The 22,920-nt window shown below is 31.0% G+C and overlaps 1 protein-coding gene across 1 annotated transcript; it reads left to right on the top strand.

The window, feature by feature from the left end:
- The first annotated feature begins 19,746 nt into the window (after window positions 1-19,746).
- Window positions 19,747-22,169, top strand: LOC145013340 (proteasome inhibitor-like protein). The gene is made up of 8 exons (XM_078972137.1): window positions 19,747-20,070; window positions 20,284-20,455; window positions 20,736-20,882; window positions 21,101-21,184; window positions 21,286-21,366; window positions 21,447-21,478; window positions 21,580-21,646; window positions 21,737-22,169. Exons 1-8 carry the CDS (start codon window positions 19,896-19,898, stop codon window positions 21,885-21,887), a joined length of 909 nt encoding a protein of 302 aa, XP_078828263.1. The 5' UTR covers window positions 19,747-19,895; the 3' UTR covers window positions 21,888-22,169.
- The last annotated feature ends 751 nt before the right edge of the window (window positions 22,170-22,920 follow it).

The following is a 22,920-nucleotide window of genomic DNA, read 5'->3' as shown; positions in this document are numbered from 1 at the left end:
CATTTGTTACTTTGTCGTATCCTTTGACTTGACACTTGTGATTATTTTCGAACTTCACAACTCCAGCATTTTCCAAACTTCGAAAATCTCTTAAATATTCCTTTCGACCAGTCATGTGACGTGAGCAACCACTATCGATATACCATTTCTCATCATATTGCTCGTCACATAGTACATGCGATCATTGAAAGAATTTAGGTACCCAAGGTTGTTTGGGTCCTTGGAAATTAGTTTTAAAAACAGAATGAAATGCAGAATTTTTGACCTAACCACAAACTTACTTTTGAGACTATCAATTAAGTCCACATCACTAGGTAAAGCAACCAAAACATAAGTTTTCGTTAGTTTGGGATTGTCACTGACATATGCCTTTTTCTTCTTAGGTTGTGTTTCAACATTCTTTTCTTTCAAAACCGGTTTCCAAGTCTTTACTGAAACATTCGAATCTTTTGAAGATGAGCTTTCAGTTGACGAAGTATTCACATACTTCTCATAAGCTTCTTGGATTTGTTGTTGAGAGTAGTTCCTTGATTGATACATTCGTCCTTTTCCTTCAAGCCAATGATCAATGTTTTTCTCTCGAGACAACCCTTTTGTGTAAGAAACTTTTAGGGTTTGTTTCACCGAAGGATTTGGAAAATTCGGTTTTTGTGGAATGAAATCAAAACTGGAATTTGGATGAAATGTTTGAGCATATTACCAGGAACCTTGTTTTCATCATTTGTATTTGGAGAAAATCCATTTTGAAATTTTTTTGATTGATGTGGAAATGATTTTGGTTTTAATTTCTGAGTTTGAGAAAATCTTTGTTGTGGATGATACGAAAAACGATTTTCAACATTTTGATTTTGAAATTTCTTTTAAGAATTAGTAGCACTTGAAGAAAATGATGTTTTATGAACTTTTGAAAACTTGTTTTGTGAATTGAATTTAGATATTGATGTATTTCTTAGAGCGTAATTTTTCTTTTTGTCTGAATAAGATGATAAATACAAAGACTTGTTCTTAACAAATTCAGTCTTTGTATTTTCAGATGTTTTCATTGTCAAACCATTTTGTTTCTTTTGAGACTCAATGGTTTGCCAGAAAATCTTCTTTCGTGCTTGTCTTTTTGAAATTTTCTTTTCTTTTGAAAATTTGTCAATTTGTTCTTTAAATTCTTTTGAATTTAATTTGAAAACTGGTTCAGTCTCCACAATAACCTATTTTGTAACATCTTTCACAACTTTTTGTTTCTTAACCAACTTTCATTGAGGTTTTTGTTTTTGAAAAATATATGAATTCTTTGTTAATGTGTTTTCGATAGTGTTTTGATTGGAAAAGAATCCTTCGTCTATTTTTTTCTTGTTGTCTTCTTCAACTAATTTCTTGAACTCCGATTTTACATTCTCAACATTCCCAGTAGTAACAAAGACTTGATTCGGGAATATAACATCATCAGTGCACTTGAAATTTGGATACACCGCAGTGTTCGTTTCCAGAAAATAAGCACCTTTTTCAGACAACACTTTGTCAAATTTTTCTGTATCCCCATACACTTGACCAACAACTATTCATGGAATTGTAGCTTCTTTCAAATCTTTGTTTGATGAGACCTTTTTGTATGAATCATTTGCATCATCTTCATCATCACTGCTATCCGTTTGACTATCTCGGATATCCACAAAATCAGGATCACAAACTTTCGAAGTTGAAGGTTTGTCAGTGTCAATTTTAACACTCGAATCCTTACATATTTATTTTCCTTTAGATTTTGATGCAACACTACTGACAGAAAATTGAGAATAATCATCATCTTCAATATCACTAATTTCGCTAATATTGTCAGAGTTATCTTCAATATCAGCAAAATTAGATTGAGAATCAGATGTTGAATTCTCAGTCTTTTTCAAAATTTTGATTTGTTCAAATTTAGTCAAAGTATCATTCACAATGTTAACTAATTCATTTGTATCAAGACATTCATCAATTTTGACAATTCCATATGCATATCTATTATCAGGAACTTTATCAAACTCAACAATATTTTTCTCACAATCATATGAAATATTATCAACATTCTCTCTTTCATATGATAGAAAAGGCAATAATTTTCTATGTTGTTCCTTGCTAATTTCACACGAATGATGCAATGTAGTCAATTTACCGTAAAGTCATTCAGTAGCATTACAGTAAATATTACGTTGAGCTAACAAAAGTTTTACATCACTAGTAAGAGAATCCCTATCACACATGATATTTGTAACCTAAATTTCTAAATGCTCTATTTTGTTTATTTTCGAGTCTAACATATTCTAAGTCTCTTCGTTACTAGCAGACACCATAAGTGAATCAAAGTAAGCAACAGTACCATCAAAAGCAACAATTTCAGAATTATACGCACTCAAAGGAATATTGAAAGATTCAAGAATAGAACATACCTTAGTTGTCATTGGAGACTTATCAGCAGATTTGGACATGCAGCATCAACCCGTTACCACTTCATCCGAATCTTCCTCCAGCTTCGCATACATGGCACCATGCGTAGGATTATGCATTTCTTCATCATCTGAGCCCGAAGACCAGATTTGATAAGTGCCATCATCCTTCTGTTTACCTCTAGCCACCAAAGACATATTATTCGCCTTATCTCTCACTTCCTCTAGCCTCTCAGTATAGTACGTTTCGTCCTTTACTTTGTTCTTTCTTTCATCCTTCTTACGAAGCATGCAATTATTTTCTAGATGATTTGCTCTGTTGCAATAATGGCAATCCACACCCGAATCTTCTTTCAATTTCCTCTCATTCTTATCCTCAGCTACCTTCCCATCAGTTTTATCAAACTTCTTTTTCTCCTCTCCACCTGTCTTTTTCACAAAACTTCCTTTTCACTCACTTTGCTTCACTTTTGGATTGAACGGTTTCTTGAAAAACTTTTTGACTCTGTTGTTCGAATAAAAAGCTATCGCCTCATCATTCGAATTCATGATAAACCCCTCTTCATCATCAGAATCACCTTTTTCTCCTGCATCCTTTTCAAACACTTTAGAGACAACTGCTAATGAACCTCCCAGACTAAGCTTCGACTCTTCTGCCATTTCGTTCACTTCACTTTCGTGAGTTTTAAGTTGATTGTACAAATCATTTAAAGAAGATGTGTCGAAACTCTGTTGATTTTTCACCATCGTGCTAACACTCCTCCACTACTTACGAAGTCCCATCACAAATGTGAGATTGAAATCCATAGCATACCCCGTGATTCCATATTGATTGCACTGATAAATCAGCTCTTTCAGGCGATCATAGTAAACTTCAATTGTTTCACTCTCCTTTTGTCTGAATTCTTTCAGTTCCACAAGACATTGCTTAATTGAATTAATTTTAGTCGTCTCGCTTCCCTGATATTTCTCCTTGAGTGTATTCCAGATTTCCTTTGCACTCTTACAACCATACACATAATTGTAAACCACAGGAGGCAGTGCACCTCTTAATTCTCTCATACAACGCTTTTCGTTTTTCTTCAACCTTGTAGATTGTTCATCAACAGCAGAAGTAGAATTTGAAGATCTGATGTTTTGAACATTCAATGGAGGTTGATCAGTTCTTGAGATACAATTCTAGAGTTCTTCATCCAAACCATTCAGACAATCCTCCATGCGATCAGCCCATTGGTCATAATACTCTGGAATCAACATAGGAATCTTAATGGAAGATCCTAACAAATGAGAGAAAGAAGTCATCGTGTTCATGTTGAAGTTTACCATTATCGTACGAATAATAATTTTTTAGAAAACTTGAAGAAATTTGAATATGATTGAATGAAGTGATCAGAAACTCAAAATCAAACACTCGATTATGCAAATCAAATGCAGAATCAAACCAAAACTGATGGTCAGAGATGGTTTTCTGAATCTAACAATGCAAAAACTTTTGAGTCAAATTTTACGACTCAAAAACAAAAGATTCAACTGAAAATCAGATCGCAGTTATGATTCCTACTCTAATACCAATTGATGATGTGATAATCGAGTATGAAACAAATCAGAGTAACAAAAATGTAATATGAACACGAGAAGTAAATATAATCTAGTTTCGATTCAATTACGCTTTCAACAGTTTACAGAGAGAAAAATAGACAAGTTCTGTAAAGACTCTTATCTAAATCTAAGTTGTCCTTATTTGTAGGAGACGTGAAAGAATACAAAAAATACTAAGGCATACACATTAAGCTTCATACAAAAGACACCTTAGTAAATACATATGAAATTACAAAACAAACATTTCGACTCTTTACAATATTTCGAACCTAACAACTTGATGCAGTAAAAGCAAAATATAATGATGTTGAATTTAACTTTAAAAAATTTGATGTATCAAGTGAGGTAGTTGTATCCATGATTGACAACTGTTTGAAATTTAAAGATAACCAACAAAAGGTTCTAGGTCATGAGAGTGTCCCTCCCCCCTTCAATCACAACTACTCATATACCCCTCTGACTAAGGAGGAAATTGAAAATGAAGCACACCTTCAATATGGCCAACCCCATGCTCCAGTTTTAGTTAAGACTAAACAATCAGGGCCAACTGAGGGTGTTGAGGTGAAGAATACTGATGCATCTAGTTCATGTGCAGGTAAAGTATCGGAAGATGAGAACAATGAGAACACTATTGATCAAACCAATGTATCCTTGAACTCAAAATGTATTGCTTCTAACTCAGTTATTTCTGATCAACCTGCTGTTGGTAAATACATGCCACCAAAACAAGCAAATCAGAGTGCCTGCTGCAAATGTGCTTGTGGGAACAACCAGAAATATGGCAAGGGTACACCACCAGGGGCAGGAATAAACAACTTCCCAGTGAAGAAAAAGACATGTTTTCACTGTGGAACACCTGGACACATTGCTTGAACCTATCCAAATTGTGCATATGTTCCATACTACGCACAAGGCTGGCAGAACGCGCCAAGAGGGAGATATTCCAAAAGAAACCCTTCAAGGTCATGTTCAAACAATAGTGATTGGAACGCGCAAAAGGCCAAGAATCAAAATCCCAAGGCCAAGAAGGGAATGCCAGTTAAGAAGTCCAATCCAAGAGATGCTCCAACGAAACCAAGACCAGCTTCATCAAAGTCATCTCAACATCTGACTTCAAGTTCAAAATCAAGTGCCATGGCACCCATCAGATCAAACAAGAAATTGGTTAAACCCGACTACAGATAGGTACCAAAGGTTCAATCTCTCAAATCTTCTAATGACTCTACTATTTTTTCATCTTCTGTTTGTGATAAACAAGATATGTCGTGGGAGAGAGTTTCTTACGTAGATGAAAAAGGTCAACCCAATTTCAAGATGGTCTAGGTTCCAAAGACCAACTGATCCAGCTCTGTGTCGGAACAGCTATGGAGGCATATTATCAGACTTCGGTTTGTTGATAGTGGCTATTCCAGGCACATGATAGGGGACATATCACAACAATACAACATTCAGAACTTTGTTTGAGAGTATGTGTCCTTTGATGGAGAAAGGAAGAAAGGTATGGATCACACATGGGGTTAGTGCTTAATGACATGAAGAATTTTCGAATTTGTTATGAGATTATGTGTGCTGTTCTCAGACCTTTTGGATGAAAATTCAATCGGTAACTTACCGTTTGAGTTTTCTTCTCTATACTCCTGATTTTATCTTACAATAATTCGTTTTGAAGACAATATTTTATTTTATTATAGTTTCACGTTAGTAGGTATTGTTTGGGAAGTGATATCAAGAACATGATGACGAGAAGTCTAAACATGTGTAAGGGATTGAATCTGAATTGTCTAGACTCTGTGTTCAATGTGCTAGTAGGCTCGAAGGATTTGACAGTGTGGATTTAGATAGGATTGTTTGGACTGACCATACGATGCTCGGGTAGATTGAGCAGTGAGATAAACACGGGAACCCACTGGATACACTAAATTAATACGCATGTAGAACAGTGGTTCGACTTTTCCTTGATGTACGTACTTATGTCCTTAATTCTGGTTCTGATCGGGCGACTGGGGGATTCTGATAAAGTAGTTATGTAGGAAATTATTTTCTTGATTTCTATTTGTCAGTCATATGTTGCCTCCTCTGTGTGATCGGAACATATCCGACCTGGACATAACATATGAAAACTCTATCTCTATGCATCTTCTTTATCTGTGAAACTATTCCTATCTGTTAGCCATATGCTATCACCTCTGCGTGATTGAAATGATCCGACCTAGAACACAACATATGCAACATTCTACCTCTCAATCCCTCTATCCTAGTTATCCATATGTTGTCCCCTTTGCGTGATTGAAATAGATCCGACCTGGGACACAACATATGCATCTATCTCTAAATCTTTCTTTCTCCTTAATAACTATTTACTCACATAAAGTAAAGTGTCCTTAGAAAGTTCTTGATAACCAGGGTATATCGGGAAGCGGGAAACACATTCTAGTGCAACTAAAATTGAACCGTTTAAGAGGTTGTTTGTAGATCTCGCTGCTTAATTTAAGTGGACAACAAGACCCGTGGTCGTCGTCAGCTAAATGGTTTATTTAGAAAAAATTATCGATATCCTTCGTGTTTAAGTGTACCACAATACTGGAAATTGACCAAATCTATTCATGAAGGTGAATGTACTGATAAACAAAGTTAAGGTTGTCTCACAACTTTGAACCCACATATTTTTTGTTTTTGTCAAATTTGTTCATAGTTTTCCTCTATGCACAAATTTAGGGGAAGAATTAAGAAAAATCAAAAATTACAAAAATCAGAAAATTCAAAAATCAAACAAAAATCAGAAAATAAAAAATCCAAAAATATGTTTGTTTCTGTTTTATTTTTCAGAAAATTTGAAAATTCCAAAATATTTTTGTTTCTGTTTTATTTTTTAGAAAATATGAAAAATCCAAAAATTGTGTGCTAAGTTCTGTTTTAGTTTTGTTTTGTCTTGAAAAGTGAATTCAGATGTAGATGAGACTAATGGAGACTGTATCGAGATTTCTGAGCCAAGGCTTCATCTGTGATCATCGAAGAATTCTCATTCGAAGGAGCTAGAAATGAAGATTATTGTTTCAACATTCAATATTTCAACCCCAGAAGCTAGGTGAAGCTGTAATTGAAGATTATGTGATAGATTGCATTGAAGCCTCATCAATCAGTCTGCTGCTATCTATGAACCTGCTGATTCTTTATTGTTCTCTCTAATGATTATCATGCTGAAAGCGCCATCTTTCAAGTATCTTTTCAAGAAGCCTCCTCACCCAATGTGCGTTAAATGTCAAATTATGAAGAAAAGCCCAACTGCTCAAGATGAAGTCATTTATTTAAGATTCATCAAGTTTATCTTGAAGCTGTGAAGGAATCAAAGATAAACGCAGAAGCCAATCTCCAAATGAAGATTGAAGAGAAAAAGTCAACTACTTTTTAGGGGGAGTTTATTGGGTCAATTAGAAAAGAAAGATATAAACCAAGGGGGATATTTTTAGGTCTAAAATATTGGTTTATACTTTGCTTTTCTAGGCAATTGGTTTCTCTGTAATGTAATATATATTTGTGGCTGTGTTCACGGCCAAGTGAGTGTTTACAGCCATAAACCAGCTCACGGCCATGAACCTGTTCACAGTCGTGAACCCATCTACAGCCCATGTTCCCCATATACATATAAATAGATGTTAGGTGGGTGAGGAGTGTACGACTGAGAGGACGTGAGGAGCTTAAGTGTGTGAAATCCAAGGTATTTTAGAGAGAGAAGAACTAGTGTGTGTACTATGTGTATGGAGCATCATTCTATTCACTGAATACATCATAGATTCACTTCTTCTTCTTCTCTTCTATTTTGATCTGGCATCATCTATTTGATTCGGATTCCGCACCATCAAATGGATCTGATTAATACACAAGCGGATTTGGGACTTACATATGCTATTATATTAGAGCTTTTAATTTGTAAGTTTGTTATACTAATTCGTTTTAATATTTTCTTCGTTTTTGGATTATTGTAATACAGTCGTTATATATTGTGGTTTAATCGTTAATATATTGATCATATGTTATATAGGGTGATATCGAAAATATTTAATTAAATATTTTAAATATGTTTTTTTTGTTTTGTAATTTTACCGTTTCAAAAAGATAATTAATTAAAACTTATACATATATTATACTTTCCTTCTCTCTCTCTCTCTCTCTCTCTCTCTCTCTCCATATATATATATAATTATATATATATATATATATATATATATATATATATATATATATATTATAATAGGGGTCAAAACACTTCAACCAAAATTCATTTAAAATATAATATTTCAAATCTTTTTAATAATTATTGTAAAATTTTCAACATGTGTTACTTAATTGATTGATTAATAAAAATATTAATGTTTTGAAACTCCTAACTCTTAAACTTATATTATTTAATTTCTTAGTTAACTATAATATTTTTCCTACATAAAGATAAGATTTTTATGTTTGGTTACTCATATTAGTTTATGTAATTAGAAAACAAGGTGTACATAGAATGACTATTCCAATTTCACATAGGAATCGATACCACTAGAGATATATGTTGTCTTTAACCGGTGGTAGGAGATCCACATATCCTTTTTAATTATTTATATTAATGCTTAGTAATATCTATTTTATATTCTTATTCACCTTAATTTTTTAGGTACAAATTAATGAAGAGTATTCTCGGCGCACCAACATAAAGTCAAATGTACGCCTTGCAAAATATGTAATTAAAATTAAATATCATATTTACTAATTGATTTATTTTAAAACTCTTAATGGCATTTATGTATAATGATATATTTTGTATGACTTCATTCTTAATTTCAATGTTTAATATTTGAAAGTTCATATATGAAACATTGGATGTTTTGGTGTAATATAAATAGTGTAATACAAAGTTTATTGGTTCAATATTGTTTATTAATAGCTCATTCAAAACAACTTATTTCTTATTTTATCCAAAAAATATTATCGGACATAAGAATAGTAGATTATATTAATGTTATACAAAAACTTATAATATATATTGGATATTATAAAAGTAAAAGTAAAGTTTATAAGGTATGAACTATATTAGATAGTATCAAAATATAAATTGATGGATTTTTATGTTATTTGATAATTTAAATAATGCCTAAAACATGACTAAAACATAAATTTCAACATATTTTTATTTTTTCCCATAATTATTTTAACCACTTAAATGCATTCTTGCGCAACGTGCGAGGTTACGCCTAATATACTTATAAAGAAAGTATTTTTCCTTGCACCACATTCATTTGAAACTCCCATTTATTTTTCCTTTCACTACATTCATTTAGAACTTCCATGAATTTTTAATTTCTTTCTAATAACAATTATAATTTGGTTAAATAGGTTAAATAAATAACAAACCTAATATGTAATCATATATAAACTAAATTTTAATATTAAAATAATATCTTTACTTCTATAAATAAAGTTATGTTTTTTAACTTATAACATATTATACTTAATTTATTAGTTTTAATATATTGTTGAATGTAAACCATTATCACTTTAAAGATATAATTTTGGAACAATTTGTGTAACATAATTAAAATATTAATTTAAATATAACATTACAGGGTCAATTTAAATATAAATTTTAGTTTAACTTAAACAACCTAAAAAATATTTTGTAAATAATTAAAAATGATAAATTATAGTGTCTTTCTAATAATGATTATAAGTTGGCTAATAAGGTTAAATAAATATCAAGTCTAAAGTGTAGTCAAATAAACTAAATTTCTATTTTAAAATAATATATTTACTTCTATTTATAAAGTTATGTCTTTAACTTTTAACATATTATACTAAATTTATTACATTTAATATGATGTTAAATATAAACCATTAACAGTTTAAAGCACAACTTTTGAACAGTTTGGACAAAATGCTTCAATTGTGAAATATAAATAGAACATTACAATGTCAACTTAAATATAAATTTTAGTTCCACTTAAAAAATTAAAGAATATTTTGTAAATAGTTAAAAGTGATAAGTTATAGTGATAAATGCAAAAATAAATTGTAATATCAATTTAACTAAAATATTTCTTAAAGATATTTTTATAATCGTTAAAAGTTTTTAAATAAGTAGTTTAAAATAACTTATAATAACAATTGTTAAAAATAACTCTATATAAATAATTATATTGTGACCTTTAAAATAAAAATAAATAATGTTTGATGTTTTAGATAATTATAATGATAGCAATTAAAATATTAAGCAAATAAATTTAAAAAAAATAAATTAATTAACAATAACAACAACTACAAATAATATTAAACCCTAAATTGTATTTACTTTTATTCATATGTAACTCACGGGTGGAAATTATTAAAACTATTGAGATTATAAAGTTATAATAGATGTGTATATTATCATATAATTCAAAATAATCAATATATTATATCAATTTAATATACAAATTATTATGTCAAATTTAACAATAACCTTATTGTTATATTTAAAAAAAACATATATTTGTAAAGACTTCAACTATATAGGTGTTTCTATGCATTACAATGTCAACTTAAATATAAATTTCAGTTCCACTGAAAAAACCAAAGAGTATTTTGTAATAGTTAAAAGTGATAAATGCAAAAACTAAATTGTAATATCATTTAACTAAAATATTTCCTAAATATATTTTTATAATTGTTAAAAAATTCCGAATAAATAGCTTAAAATAACTTCAATAACAATAGATAAAAATAATACTATATAAATGGTTATATTGTTACCTTTAAAATCAAAAAATAATGTTTGATGTTTTAAATAATTATAATGATAGAAATTAAAACATTAAGAAAATAAATTTTAAAAAATTAATTAACAATAATAGCAACTATAAATAACATTAAACCATATATTATATTTAATTTTATTCATGTGTAACTCGCGGGTAGAAGTCATTCAAATGATTGAGATTATGAAGTTATAATAGATGTATATATTATTATATAATTCAAAATAATCAACATATTATATCAATTTTGTATAAAAATTATTTTATCAAATTTAACAACGTTATTGTTATATTTAAAAAGAAAACATATATTTGTAAAGATTTCAACTATATAGGTGATTATGCGCAACGCGCGGACATTCGCATAGTATTCTTATAAAGGAAACATTTTCCTTTTCATTATATTCATTTGAAACTCACATGTATTTTTCCTTTTACCACATTTATTTGAAACTTTGATGACTTTTCAATTTTTTTCAAATAATAATTATAATTTGGCTAATTAGGTTAAATAAATATCAAACCTAAAGTGTAATCATATATAAACTAAATTTCAATATTAAAATAATATCTTTACTTCTACTTATAGATTTATGTTTTTTAACTTTTAACATAATATACTTAGTTTATTAGTTTTAATATATTGTTGGATGTAAACCATTATCATTTTAAATATACAATTTTGGAACAATTTGTATAAAATACTTAAATTATTAATTTAAATATAACATTACACAGTCAACTTAAATATAAATTTTAGTTTAACTTAAACAACCAAAAAAATATTTTGTAAATAGTTAAAAGTGATAAATTATAGTGCATTTCTAATAATCATTATAAGTTGGTTAATAAGGTTAAATAAATATCAAACCTAAAGTATAATAATAAATAAACTAAATTTCAATTTTAAAATAATATATTTACTTCTACTTATAAAGTTATGTTTTAACCTTTAACATATTATAATCGTTAAAAGTTTAAAAAAAAGTAGCTTAAAATAACTTACAATAACAATAGTTCAAAATAACTCTATATAAATGATTAAATTGTTACCTTTAAAATCAAAAAATAATGTTTAATGTTTAAAATAATTATAATGATTGAAATTAAAATATTAAACAAATAAATTTTAAAAAATTAGTTAACAATAACAACAACTATACATAACATTAAACCATATTTTATATTTAATTTTATTCGTGTGTAACTCGCGGATATAAGTCATTCACACGATTGACATTATAAAGTTATTATAGATGTATATATTATCATATAATTCAAAATAATCAATATATTATATTAATTTATCATACGAATTATTATATCAAAATTAACAATAACGTTATTATTATAGTAAAAAAAAATTGTAAAGACTTTAACTATATAGGTGTTTATGCGCATTAGAATGTCAACTTAAATATAAATTTCAGTTTCAATTAAAAATCAAAAAATATTTTGTAAATAGTTAAAACTAATAAATTGTAGTGAAAATGCAAAAACTAAATTCTAATATCAATTTAACTAAAATATTTCCTAAAAATATTTTTATAATCGTTAAAAGTTTCCAAAAAAAGAAACTTAAAGTAATTTACAATAACAATAATTAAAAATAACTCTATATAAATGAATATATTGTTATCTTTGAAATCAAAAAATAGTGTTTGATGTTTAAAATAATTATAATGATATAAATTAAGATATTAAGCAAATAAATGTTAAAAAATTAATTAACAATAACAACAACTATAAATAACAATAAACCATCTATTATATTTAATTTTATTAATGTGTAACTCGCAGGTAGAAGTAATTCAAACGATTGAGATTATGAAGTTATAATATATGTATATATTATCATATAATTCAAAATAATCAGTATATTATATCAATTTAGTATAAAAATTATTATATTAAATTTAATAACAACGTTATTGCTATATTAAAAAAAACATATATTTGTAAAGACTTCAACTATATATGTGTTTCTACGCAATGCACGAGCATTCACCTAGTGTACTTATAAAAAAAACATTATTCGTTTCACAACATTCATTTGAAACTCTCATAAATTTTCAATTTATTTCTAATAATAATTATAATTTACTTTAATAAGTTAAATAAATATCAACCTAAAGTATAATCATATATAAACTAAATTTTAATATTAAAATAATATTTTACTCCTACTTATAAAGCTATTATTTTAAATTTTAACATTTTATACTTAAATTTGTTAGTTTTAATATATTGTTGGATGTAAACTATTATCATTTTAAAGATACAATTTTGGAAAAATTTGTATAAAATACTTAAATTATTAATTTAAATATAACATTATAGGGTCAATTTAAATATAAATCTTAGTTTAAATTAAACAACCCAAAGAATATATTGTAAATAATTAAAAGTGATAAATTGTAATGTCTTTCTAATAATGATTATAAGTTGGTTAAATAAATAAATTAAATTTCAGTTTTAAAATAATATCTTAATTCTACTTATAAAGTTATGTCTTTAACTTTAAATGTATTATACTAAATTTATTAGATTTAATATGTTGTTATATGTAAACCATGTCAAGCCATTATGGGGTGCTAACCTACCCATGTCAAGCCATTCTAGGGTGCTGACCTACCCGTGGTGCATTGCCTCCTGTTGTTTACAACTATGTCAGAAGCTGTACAACTGCAAAAGACATCGGGAACACTCTCAAAGAAAAGTTTCAAAGGAGTTAAAAGACTAAGATCAATTATGTGAAACACTATTTTATTGAATTAAAAGAATTCAAACAGAAGGATGGTGAATCGATTGAAGGTTACTATGATCGATTGAATCTATTAATCTACAAGTGCAATCGTCATGGAATTACACGAACAACCATGGAATTCAATTTTGACATTTATCATGGGTTTGCGTAAAGAATGGAGAAATGTGACACTAATGGTAAAAACCTAGCAAAGTTTTGACACATCAACACTAAATGACTTGTACAATTTGCTAAAAAATCATGAAGCATAAGTAAATGAAGTTGCAGAGGAATCAAAAATAAGTCTTGGAGGTCCATTAGCTTTGATGTCGAAAGTTAATGAGAAGTAATTTGTGGAAAAGGAATATTCTGGTAATGAAGGTTTGTTGATAAACTCTGATGATGAAGCAATTGCATTCTACTCGAATAATAGAGTGAAGAAGTTTTTCAAGAAACCATTTAGTTTAAAGTCAAAAACTAGTGAGGGAAAAGGAAAAATTGTGACGAAAGCTGGAGGAGAAGAGAAAAAGAAGAGTGAAAAGAATGATGTAGAAAAAGAAGAGCTGAAAGTTAAGAAGAAGCTTAAAGGAGACTTTAGCATTGACTGTCACTATTGTCATGGTGCAAACCATATGGCTAGTGACTGTATGCTTCGAAAGAAGGAAGAAAAGAAAAACAAAGTAAAAGACGAAGCATATTATGTAGAGCGTTTGGAGGAGGTTTGGGCAAACGCAAAAGGAATTTCTCTTGTGGCAAAAGGTGAGGATGATGATGAAGGGACTTACCAAATTTGGTCGTCGGGTTCAGATGATGAGGAAATGCGTAATCCTACGCATGGTGCTATGTATGCGAAGTTTGAGGAGGAAAATGACGAAGTGGTGACAAGTCGGTTTTTTATGACCAAAGGAGGAGACAAATCTCCAATGACGAAAAAGGTACGTTCTATTCATCAATCTTTCAATATTCCTTTGAATGCTTATGATTATGAATTAATTACTTTTGATGACACTGTTGCTTATTTCGATACATTGGTTATCTCTGCTAGTAATGAAGCTAAGAAATCAACTTCACAGTTACTAGAAGTTCAGAAGCAGTTAGATTCCAAGAAACTAAAAGTGGAATATCTAGAATTAAAAATTTCAAATTTGATTTGTGATAGTGATTCATTAAGTAGTAAAGTAAAAATGTTGTCAGCACAACGCAACATCTATTGTAATTCTGCTAAACGACTTTATGCTAAACTGAATGTTTTGCATCATTCATCTGACATAAGCAAGGGTCAACATAGGAAGTTATTACCTTTTCTATCTTTCAAAAGAGAGAAGGTTGATAATATTTCTTATGATTATGAGAAAACCATTGTTGAATTTGATAGACTTCCTGATGATAGGTATGCTTATGGAATTGTCAAAATTGATGAGTATCTTGATGCAGATGAATTAGTTAATATTGTGAATGATACCTTGACCAAAAAATGAAAAAATTGAAAACTTGAAAATGACTGAGAATTTGACATCTGATTCTCAATCTAATTTTGGTGATATCGAAGATCATTATGATAATATTAGTGAAATTAGTGATATTGAGGATGTTGATTGTTCTCAGTTGTCTATCATTAATGTTACATCTAAGTCTAATGGAAAAGAAAAGTGTAATGATTTGTTGGTTAAGATTGACATTGACAAACCCTCAAATTCATGAGTTTGTGATTTCGACCATGTGAGATAGTCAAATTGATAGCAGTGATGAAGAAAATGATGATGAAGTTTCGACAAAGTTATGACTGAAAAGGGTGCTCGTTATCTCAAAACTAATACAGTGGTATATCCTAACTTCAAATATATAGATGATGTCATCTTTCCAAATCAAGTATTCGTGACAAACAGGAAAGCTTCATAACATCAAACATTGATTCAACAAAATGGTTGAAGAAGATAATAAACATGCATCAAATGAATGATTATTTGCAAATCAAAATACTTTCAAAAATAATCTCACAAAGAGCACTTACACTTTTCAACGACAAAAACTTCAAAGAAAATGGGTTGAAAAACAAAAAAAAATTTAAAAGAAATTCAAAAACAAGTTGTTGAAAATGTTGAAAAAGTTGTTAAAATCAATTCTCAGGAATTTAAAGACCAAGTTGACATGTTTTCGAAAGATAATAACATTTCAAAGGAATGATGTCACACGATCATGGAGTACAGGATCAGTTCATATTTTGAGGAAAATGTCACCAAATAAAGAAGTATTGTCGTGTGATGAAGTTAGTAAATTCATTGAATTGGGGAAGGTGTTGGGATATGATGTGGAGAATGCTAAAGAAGACTTGAAGAAAAAATTAGTTGACATGGGTGTGATTAAGTGTAAATAAATTGTTGTTCTCTTAAAATTTGTGGTATTCGATCTCAGAAAAAAGATCTTGGGTAAATGAGTTGTGTAATAATCATTCTGTTAACTTCCTTGTGTTACGAGAATGAAACACATTGATCATATTAAAATTTGCTCTTTTTTTGGGCAATGCGAATTTTGATTTTGCGTGTATTAATGCGAGAGGTCAGTTGGGGGGAATCCTCTCGGTTTGGGATCCTTTGGTGTTCAAGAAAGATAAGGTTCTTTGCATTGAGAATGTGGTGATAGTTAAAGGAAAATGGGTTAGTAAAAATATTAATTGTTCTATTTTTAATGTTTATGCTCCTCATGAGACTCGAAAAAAACGAGATTTGTGGAATTTTTTACGGTTTACCATTGAGAGAACTTTGGGGGAGTGTATTGTGTTTGGTGACTTTAACGTTGTTAGATCAGTGGATGAAAGGTATGGATTGGTTTTTAGTTCGTCTCAAGCAAATTCCTTTAATGAGTTCATTAATGAAGCGAGTTTGGTGGATATTCCTATGGTCGGAAGGAAGTTTACTCGAGCTGATCGGGCTGACAATAAAATGAGTCGTCTAGATAGATTTTTGGTTTCTGAAAGCTTGATTGATATGTTTCCTGATCTACATTGCTTGGCTAAAGAGAGACGTTGGTCTGATCATTGTCCGGTTCTTTTATTAGAGGGTGCATTAGACTATGGTCCAATTTAATTCAAACTTTTTAAATCTTGGATTACGATGGATGGTTTTTCGGAGATTGTTCACTTAGCATGTGATGAGTTTGTTTCAAACTTTAGTTGGATTAGGTTTGTTCATTTGAAAAATAAACTTAAATTTGTTAAAAGCATAATTAAGGAGTGGCAGTTGCTAATGCGGGCATCTAAAGAGGAGGTAAGGAAAAATTGTATTTCTCGTCTTGTTCAAATCGATAAATTGGTGGATGATGGGGTTGCTTCAGTTGAGATTATGGCGGAAAGGCAAAATGTTATTTCTAAGGTGGCAGATATTGATAATTCAGATACGTTGGATTGTATTCAAAATGCAAAAATCAAGTGGTGGGTAGAAGGTGACGAGAACAGTAAATTTTTTCACGACACACTAAAAAGAAAAAGAAAACAAATGGCAATTAGAGGCATTTCAGATGATGGGGGTGGATCATGGAAGCCGACTTAGTTAAAAAAAGAGTTTTTTGATTACTATCAGAAAAAGTTTCATCATTTTTGTGGTTGTATCCCTAATAGGGCTAGTTCTCGTTTTACTAAACTTGGTGAAGGAATGGTGCGTGATCTTGAGATTGAGTTTAACGAAGAAGAGGTGTGGGTTACGTTTTGGTCGTGTGGTAGTGACAAAGCACTGGGGCCTAATGGGTTCACTTTTCGTTTTCTAAAACAGTTCTGGGAATCATATAAAAATGATGTTTGTGATATGTTTAAAGAATTCTATAGAACGGGAGTGTTTCCTCGGGGGTGTAACTCATCTTTTATAACCTTAATCCTTAAGGTTGATAATCGTACTGAGATTAAAGACTATATGCATATCAACTTAATTGGTCTGCAATATAAAATAATTGCTAAACTGTTAGCTAATCGGTTGACTAAGGTGGTAGGAGAGATTGTTCATCCTGTGTAATTGGCTTTTATTGAAGGAAGGCAGATTTTGGATGCTGCTTTGATGGTTAACGAGGTAGTTACGTGGGCGACGACTAAAAAGAAAAAAATGATGCTTTTTAAAGTTGATTTTGAAAAGGCTTACGATTTGGTATCATGGGATTATTTAGATTTTATTCTTGATGCTATGGGGTTCGGGGTTAGATGGCAGAATTGGATAAGAGGGTGTTTGAGTTCTGCTAGATCGTCGATCCTATTTAAAGGTAACCATACTGGTGAATTTCAGATGTATAGAGGTCTCCGACAAGGTGACCCTTTATCTCCTTTATTATTTATTATTGTTATGTAAGGGTTGCATGTGTGTTTGGAGGATGTTATTCATAATGGTAAGTTAAAAGGCGTGAATATTGGTGATCAAAATTTACATCTATCACATTTTTTTTATGCCGATGATGCTATTTTTATGGGCGACTGGGATGTTGAAAATGTGTGTGGTTTTATTTGTATGCTTCAGGTTTTTTCCATTGCTTCCGGCCTATAGATCAATCTTCACAAGTTAAAGATCTATCGGATTGGAGTGTCTACAAATACGTGTCAGTAAGTCGCTAATTGTACAGGTTGTGCTCCAGATTCATTTCCTTTTGTGTATCTTGGTTTACTTGTTGGGGATAAAGTTCATAGGGTTGCGGCTTGGGATACTCTTTTGGATATGTTTCAAAAAAGATTTTATGTCTGGAAGTCTAGAATGTTATCTATTGGTGGGAGACTTACGTTGGTTAAGTCCGTTTTGGAGAGTCTGGAATTTATTATTTACCTCTTTTTAAGATGCCAATTATTGTTTGTCGGAAGTTAGAGAAAATTCGGGCTATATTTTTTTGGTACGCAGAAGATCAAGATAGAATTCTTCAGTGGGTAAAGTGGGAGGTTATTTTAAACAAGAAAGAGTATGGCGGGTTGGTGATTGGTAGTTTGAAAGCTTTCAATGAGGCTTTAATTTATAAGTGGAGATGTCGATTCCTAAATGGTGGTAATCTCATTTGGGTTAGTTTGATCAAAAGTTGTCATGGGAGTGATGTTGGTTTTTCGTTGTCTTCTTCTTATAGGTCGATGTCAGGGGTCTGGAGGAGGGTGGTTAATTTAGTTTGGAACCTTCATAATAATGGTAAGATTCCGTTTAATTGTATGAGAAGACAAGTCGGTAATGGTGTGAGTATTAGATTTTGGTTGGATGTGTGGGTTGGGGATGTTATTTTAAAGGCTAGATTTCCAAGGTTGTTTGTTGTGGCAGTCAATGGTGAGGCGGTTATTATTGATTATTGGGTGGGTAATACTTGGAAGATTCCATGGAGGAGATCGATAAGCGGGGGAGTGTTGGAATCTCATCTTCAACAATTACATGAGATGTTGGATTCAGTTCATATTACTGATAGAATGGACTCATGGAGATGGTTTTTTAGGGTACATGTTCTCCGTCAAGTCTACCAGATCTCGTTTAGACCTCATGTCGCTTCCTATGGGTGATAGCCTACCGGGTGGAATATTTCTCTTCCTATAAAAATTAATATTTTTATATAGAGGCTTATCCTTAATCGCTTACCGACGATGAGTAACCTTCATCATCGGGGAATTGATTTGTCTTCTATTTTATGTCCATGTTGTGGGGAGGTGATAAAAGATGGTGTTCACTTATTTTTGAAGTGTTCGATGGCTCGTCAATTATGGCTTCATTTTGATAGATGGATAGATCTGACGGTGCCATCCTTTAACTCTATTGAAGATGTCTTCGAGTGGATTGATAGTCAAACTATTCCCAATGCTCAAAGATTGATCATTGAGACGACTTGTGCTACTTTAAGTTGGGTTCTTTGGATTTACCGGAATGTGTTAGTTTTTGGGACCGTGAGGTACAAGAAAGAGTTGATGTTTGATTCTATTGTCTTTTTTTTTTAATTGGTTTTTTAGTAGGAACCGTAAAATTAAGAAAACTATAACCGGATAGCTTCAAAATCCCCATATCAACTAATTGTTCTCATTTTATTTTAGCCAGCTGATTGCTAGCCTTTTTAATTTTCACTACCGTTCCAAAAAATAAAATAAAAGGTAGGAAACTTCGTTAATTACATTTCAATAACCTGGCTTACACATCAAGATCTTGTTGGGCTAACAATTGGGCCTTACAATGACCCAAATGCGTTAGGACATTAGTTTTGCCGACTTCCGGGTGATCGCCTTTTAATGGGGCTGAACTTTAACTTTTCCAAGAAGAAATCCTTCTCTGTAACGTCCGGCGATCGGTGACTCTTCTGTCCGGCAAGTAAATTGTATCACCTTAGTTCTTGAAGCGAGTTTCTGTTGTAATTGAACATTAAAAAAATCCAAACATGGCGACTGAGCAATCCGTTCTGGCGGTGATAAGGGCTTCACGACCTAAGTTTCGGAACTCTGCTGATAAAATTGCATTTGCTATACACTCGATCTTCCTGGCAAGTGGCTACAATCTTAACGCTACCGGTCCCCCGGCATTTACCGACGACGCTCTTGCCGCTACTGTTTCTGGTACCCTCTTTGTATTTTAATTTGTTATTATGTGTTTTAGTGTATCAGGGTTTTGATTCGTAACAAAAGGTAGCCAGCTTAGCATAGAATTTTAGGTTTCAAATTGGAATTTTAGTAACATCAGTTGGAATTCCGATGTCAAAGCACAAAAAACATGATCACAAGCGTTCACTCTGCGTTTCTAATTTTTATTTCCTGTTTCTGTTGGTTTAGATGAAGCAGAGATTGAGGGGTGGAATGAAGTTGAAGACAATTATGCTTTTGTTTACTCGAGCCCTGAAGTGGCTTCCAAGAAAGTGCTTGTTAAGTGCCTTACCATGAACAACCAGTTGCTTGTGGACGCTTTAGCTGCAGGTTCATCCAATCCCGCTCATGTCGAGATCAAGTAAGTTCTTTATCTTTATGTGTTTGTGAAGACTTGCATATATATATATATATATATATATATATATATATATATATATATATATATATATATATATATATTCTTCATCCAAATTTCCATCTTGAATTCTGCCATTATCTAGCATGTTATTATTACTTCAGTTCATCAAATGTTCATGCGATAGATGCTTTTCAAAGCATATTCTGAATTCTCACGCCCAATTATTTTCGCATTTGTTTCAATAGCTCACCTGTACCTAACTGGTGTCCCTTCCTTACAGAATTGATGATTTCATTGGTGAAAGTGATGACACCAAATACAGTTCACAGTATAAAAACTTGGGTAATCTCGTGAATTGCATCAACAAAGATGTCATTTCCAAATTGAAAGGTTCTTCAACAGCAAGCACATCCAATGCAACCTCAAGGTAAAAACTACTAACTAGTCCATCTTCCTCAAAAGTAATGAAGCTTACAAATTTTCCTTTACTTCATAAACTACTCTGTCATCCATGAATTGGCATTGTGCTGTTACTTAAATTCACTTATTCATGACCTTCAAAACTTGATATTCTAATATTTTACATTCTTACCCATATTCATTAGTGTCTTCTATATTACTTGAACTTATTCTTTCTTTTTGTAGTTCTAAGCAAAGCATTCAAGACAATGATAACGATCAACCTAGAACTGGACCTTTTGGACTTCAAGATCCTTATCATCCTTCAGGGTATTTATGTTGTTGATACTTGAAGTTTTACTTTCATGTATTTGTCTTACATATGAATGATCATTTGTTCATTTCCTAATGTTTATTTACCAAAATGCCAGGGTAGTTATGCCTCCTGTTTATCCTAGCATTGGTGGGGGTGATCTTTATCCACAACCCGGTGCAGGAATGTACCCTACAAGGTTCAAGGATCTTTCTTTTTTCTTTTTTTATTTTTATAATAAAACTCCCAATTGCGAAAATTAAATCAATTTATATACAGGGGTGGTTTTGGAGATGGTGGAATGCTTGTTGGTATGTATTTTATGTTTTTTTTTTTTTTTTTAATTATCATGAATCATGCATTATATTATTCAATGTTTACATATTATTAATTCATTATGATGTTCATTCAGGGCCAAATGATCCAAGATTTTTTGGTGGTATTGGTGGAGGACGAATGGGTTTCCCAGGAGGACAACCGTGAGTGTTTTTTTTTTTTTTGGTTTTTAATTTATTTATAATATATTTTGTAATATTTATGGAAGAATTGATTGTTGGATTTTGGAACAGTGGTGTGCCACCTGGCGCACGGTTTGATCCATTTGGTCCACCAGATGTTCCTGGGTTTGAGCCAAATCGATTCGCTAGGAACCCACGTAGGCCACCAGGTGGGACCCATCCAGATTTGGAGCACTTTGGGAATGATTCAGATTTCATATAAAAGGGAATATGATCTTGGAAGGGTTTTTATCGTCTTTTCATGGGTTTCTAGATGGTTATGGTACATGAAGATGGTTTATAAATTTTAATTTTAATTTTTTTTTTTTTTTTTGCAATGTCTTTGTTCCCTTTGGTATATACGTGCTTTGTAACGAAGTGGAAATCCCTTGTTTATGCAACAGAACCATAGTTTGTTTGTTTGTTTGTTTTTTTTTTTTACTAATTTGTATGTGGTTATGTTTCTGCTTATTATCAGTTTTAACCAATTACTCTTTTTGATTTATTTTTAAATGTAGCCGTTTCTAGCTGCTAGACCTGTTTTTTTACCATTCTTTAAACGTTTTGCCCCTCGTAGTTGTGTATAATTAGTAATGGTTCCATTTGATCTCGACAGTGTCTGAAATTTCTTTGTTTTAAATGGTTAAAACAAGTTGTATATTAATTATAGAGAAAGAGATAATGAGTTGTAAGTTTATCGAAATTTGTTTTGTATAACACATTTAGGCACTTAAGGTTTTTATTTATTTCTTTATTGTACACCTTACTATGGAACTTGTTTAGTGTTCAAAATATACTGGGATTGGGTATTGGGCATAAAACTTGTTTTTTCACCTCCATGAGTATCCCGTCATCTTCTCCGGTAAGTTTTCGGCAAACTTGTGACACACAAAAAACACAAGATTGTTCGATTTCTAGATAGAGATGCACCTCTTCTTTGAGTTTCTTGTTTAGTAAACACACACCAAAAAGGCAAAAACTCAAAAGTTAAGTCCAAATTTCCTTTGTTCTTGAGTTCAAACACCAAAATTAATGCAAAGAACATAATATACACATCATACACGATTTTAGATTCATGATTGTGTGTGTGTTCATGAATGTGTTTTCATGTCTTCTTGAGTTTAAACAACAAAGACTCTAGGATTAAGACTAGATTTCTTTTGTTATTGAGCTCAAACACCAAAATCGATACCAAGACCCACACATCAAATCTAGATTCATGAGTTTGTCATTGTAAGAAGAAACTTGAAATCGTG

The sequence above is a fragment of the Lactuca saligna genome, chromosome 8 (assembly GCF_052625555.1).
Source record: "Lactuca saligna cultivar CGN05327 chromosome 8, ASM5262555v1, whole genome shotgun sequence".
Taxonomy (NCBI): domain Eukaryota; kingdom Viridiplantae; phylum Streptophyta; class Magnoliopsida; order Asterales; family Asteraceae; genus Lactuca; species Lactuca saligna.
This window is presented reverse-complemented; position numbering and strand designations above follow the sequence as displayed.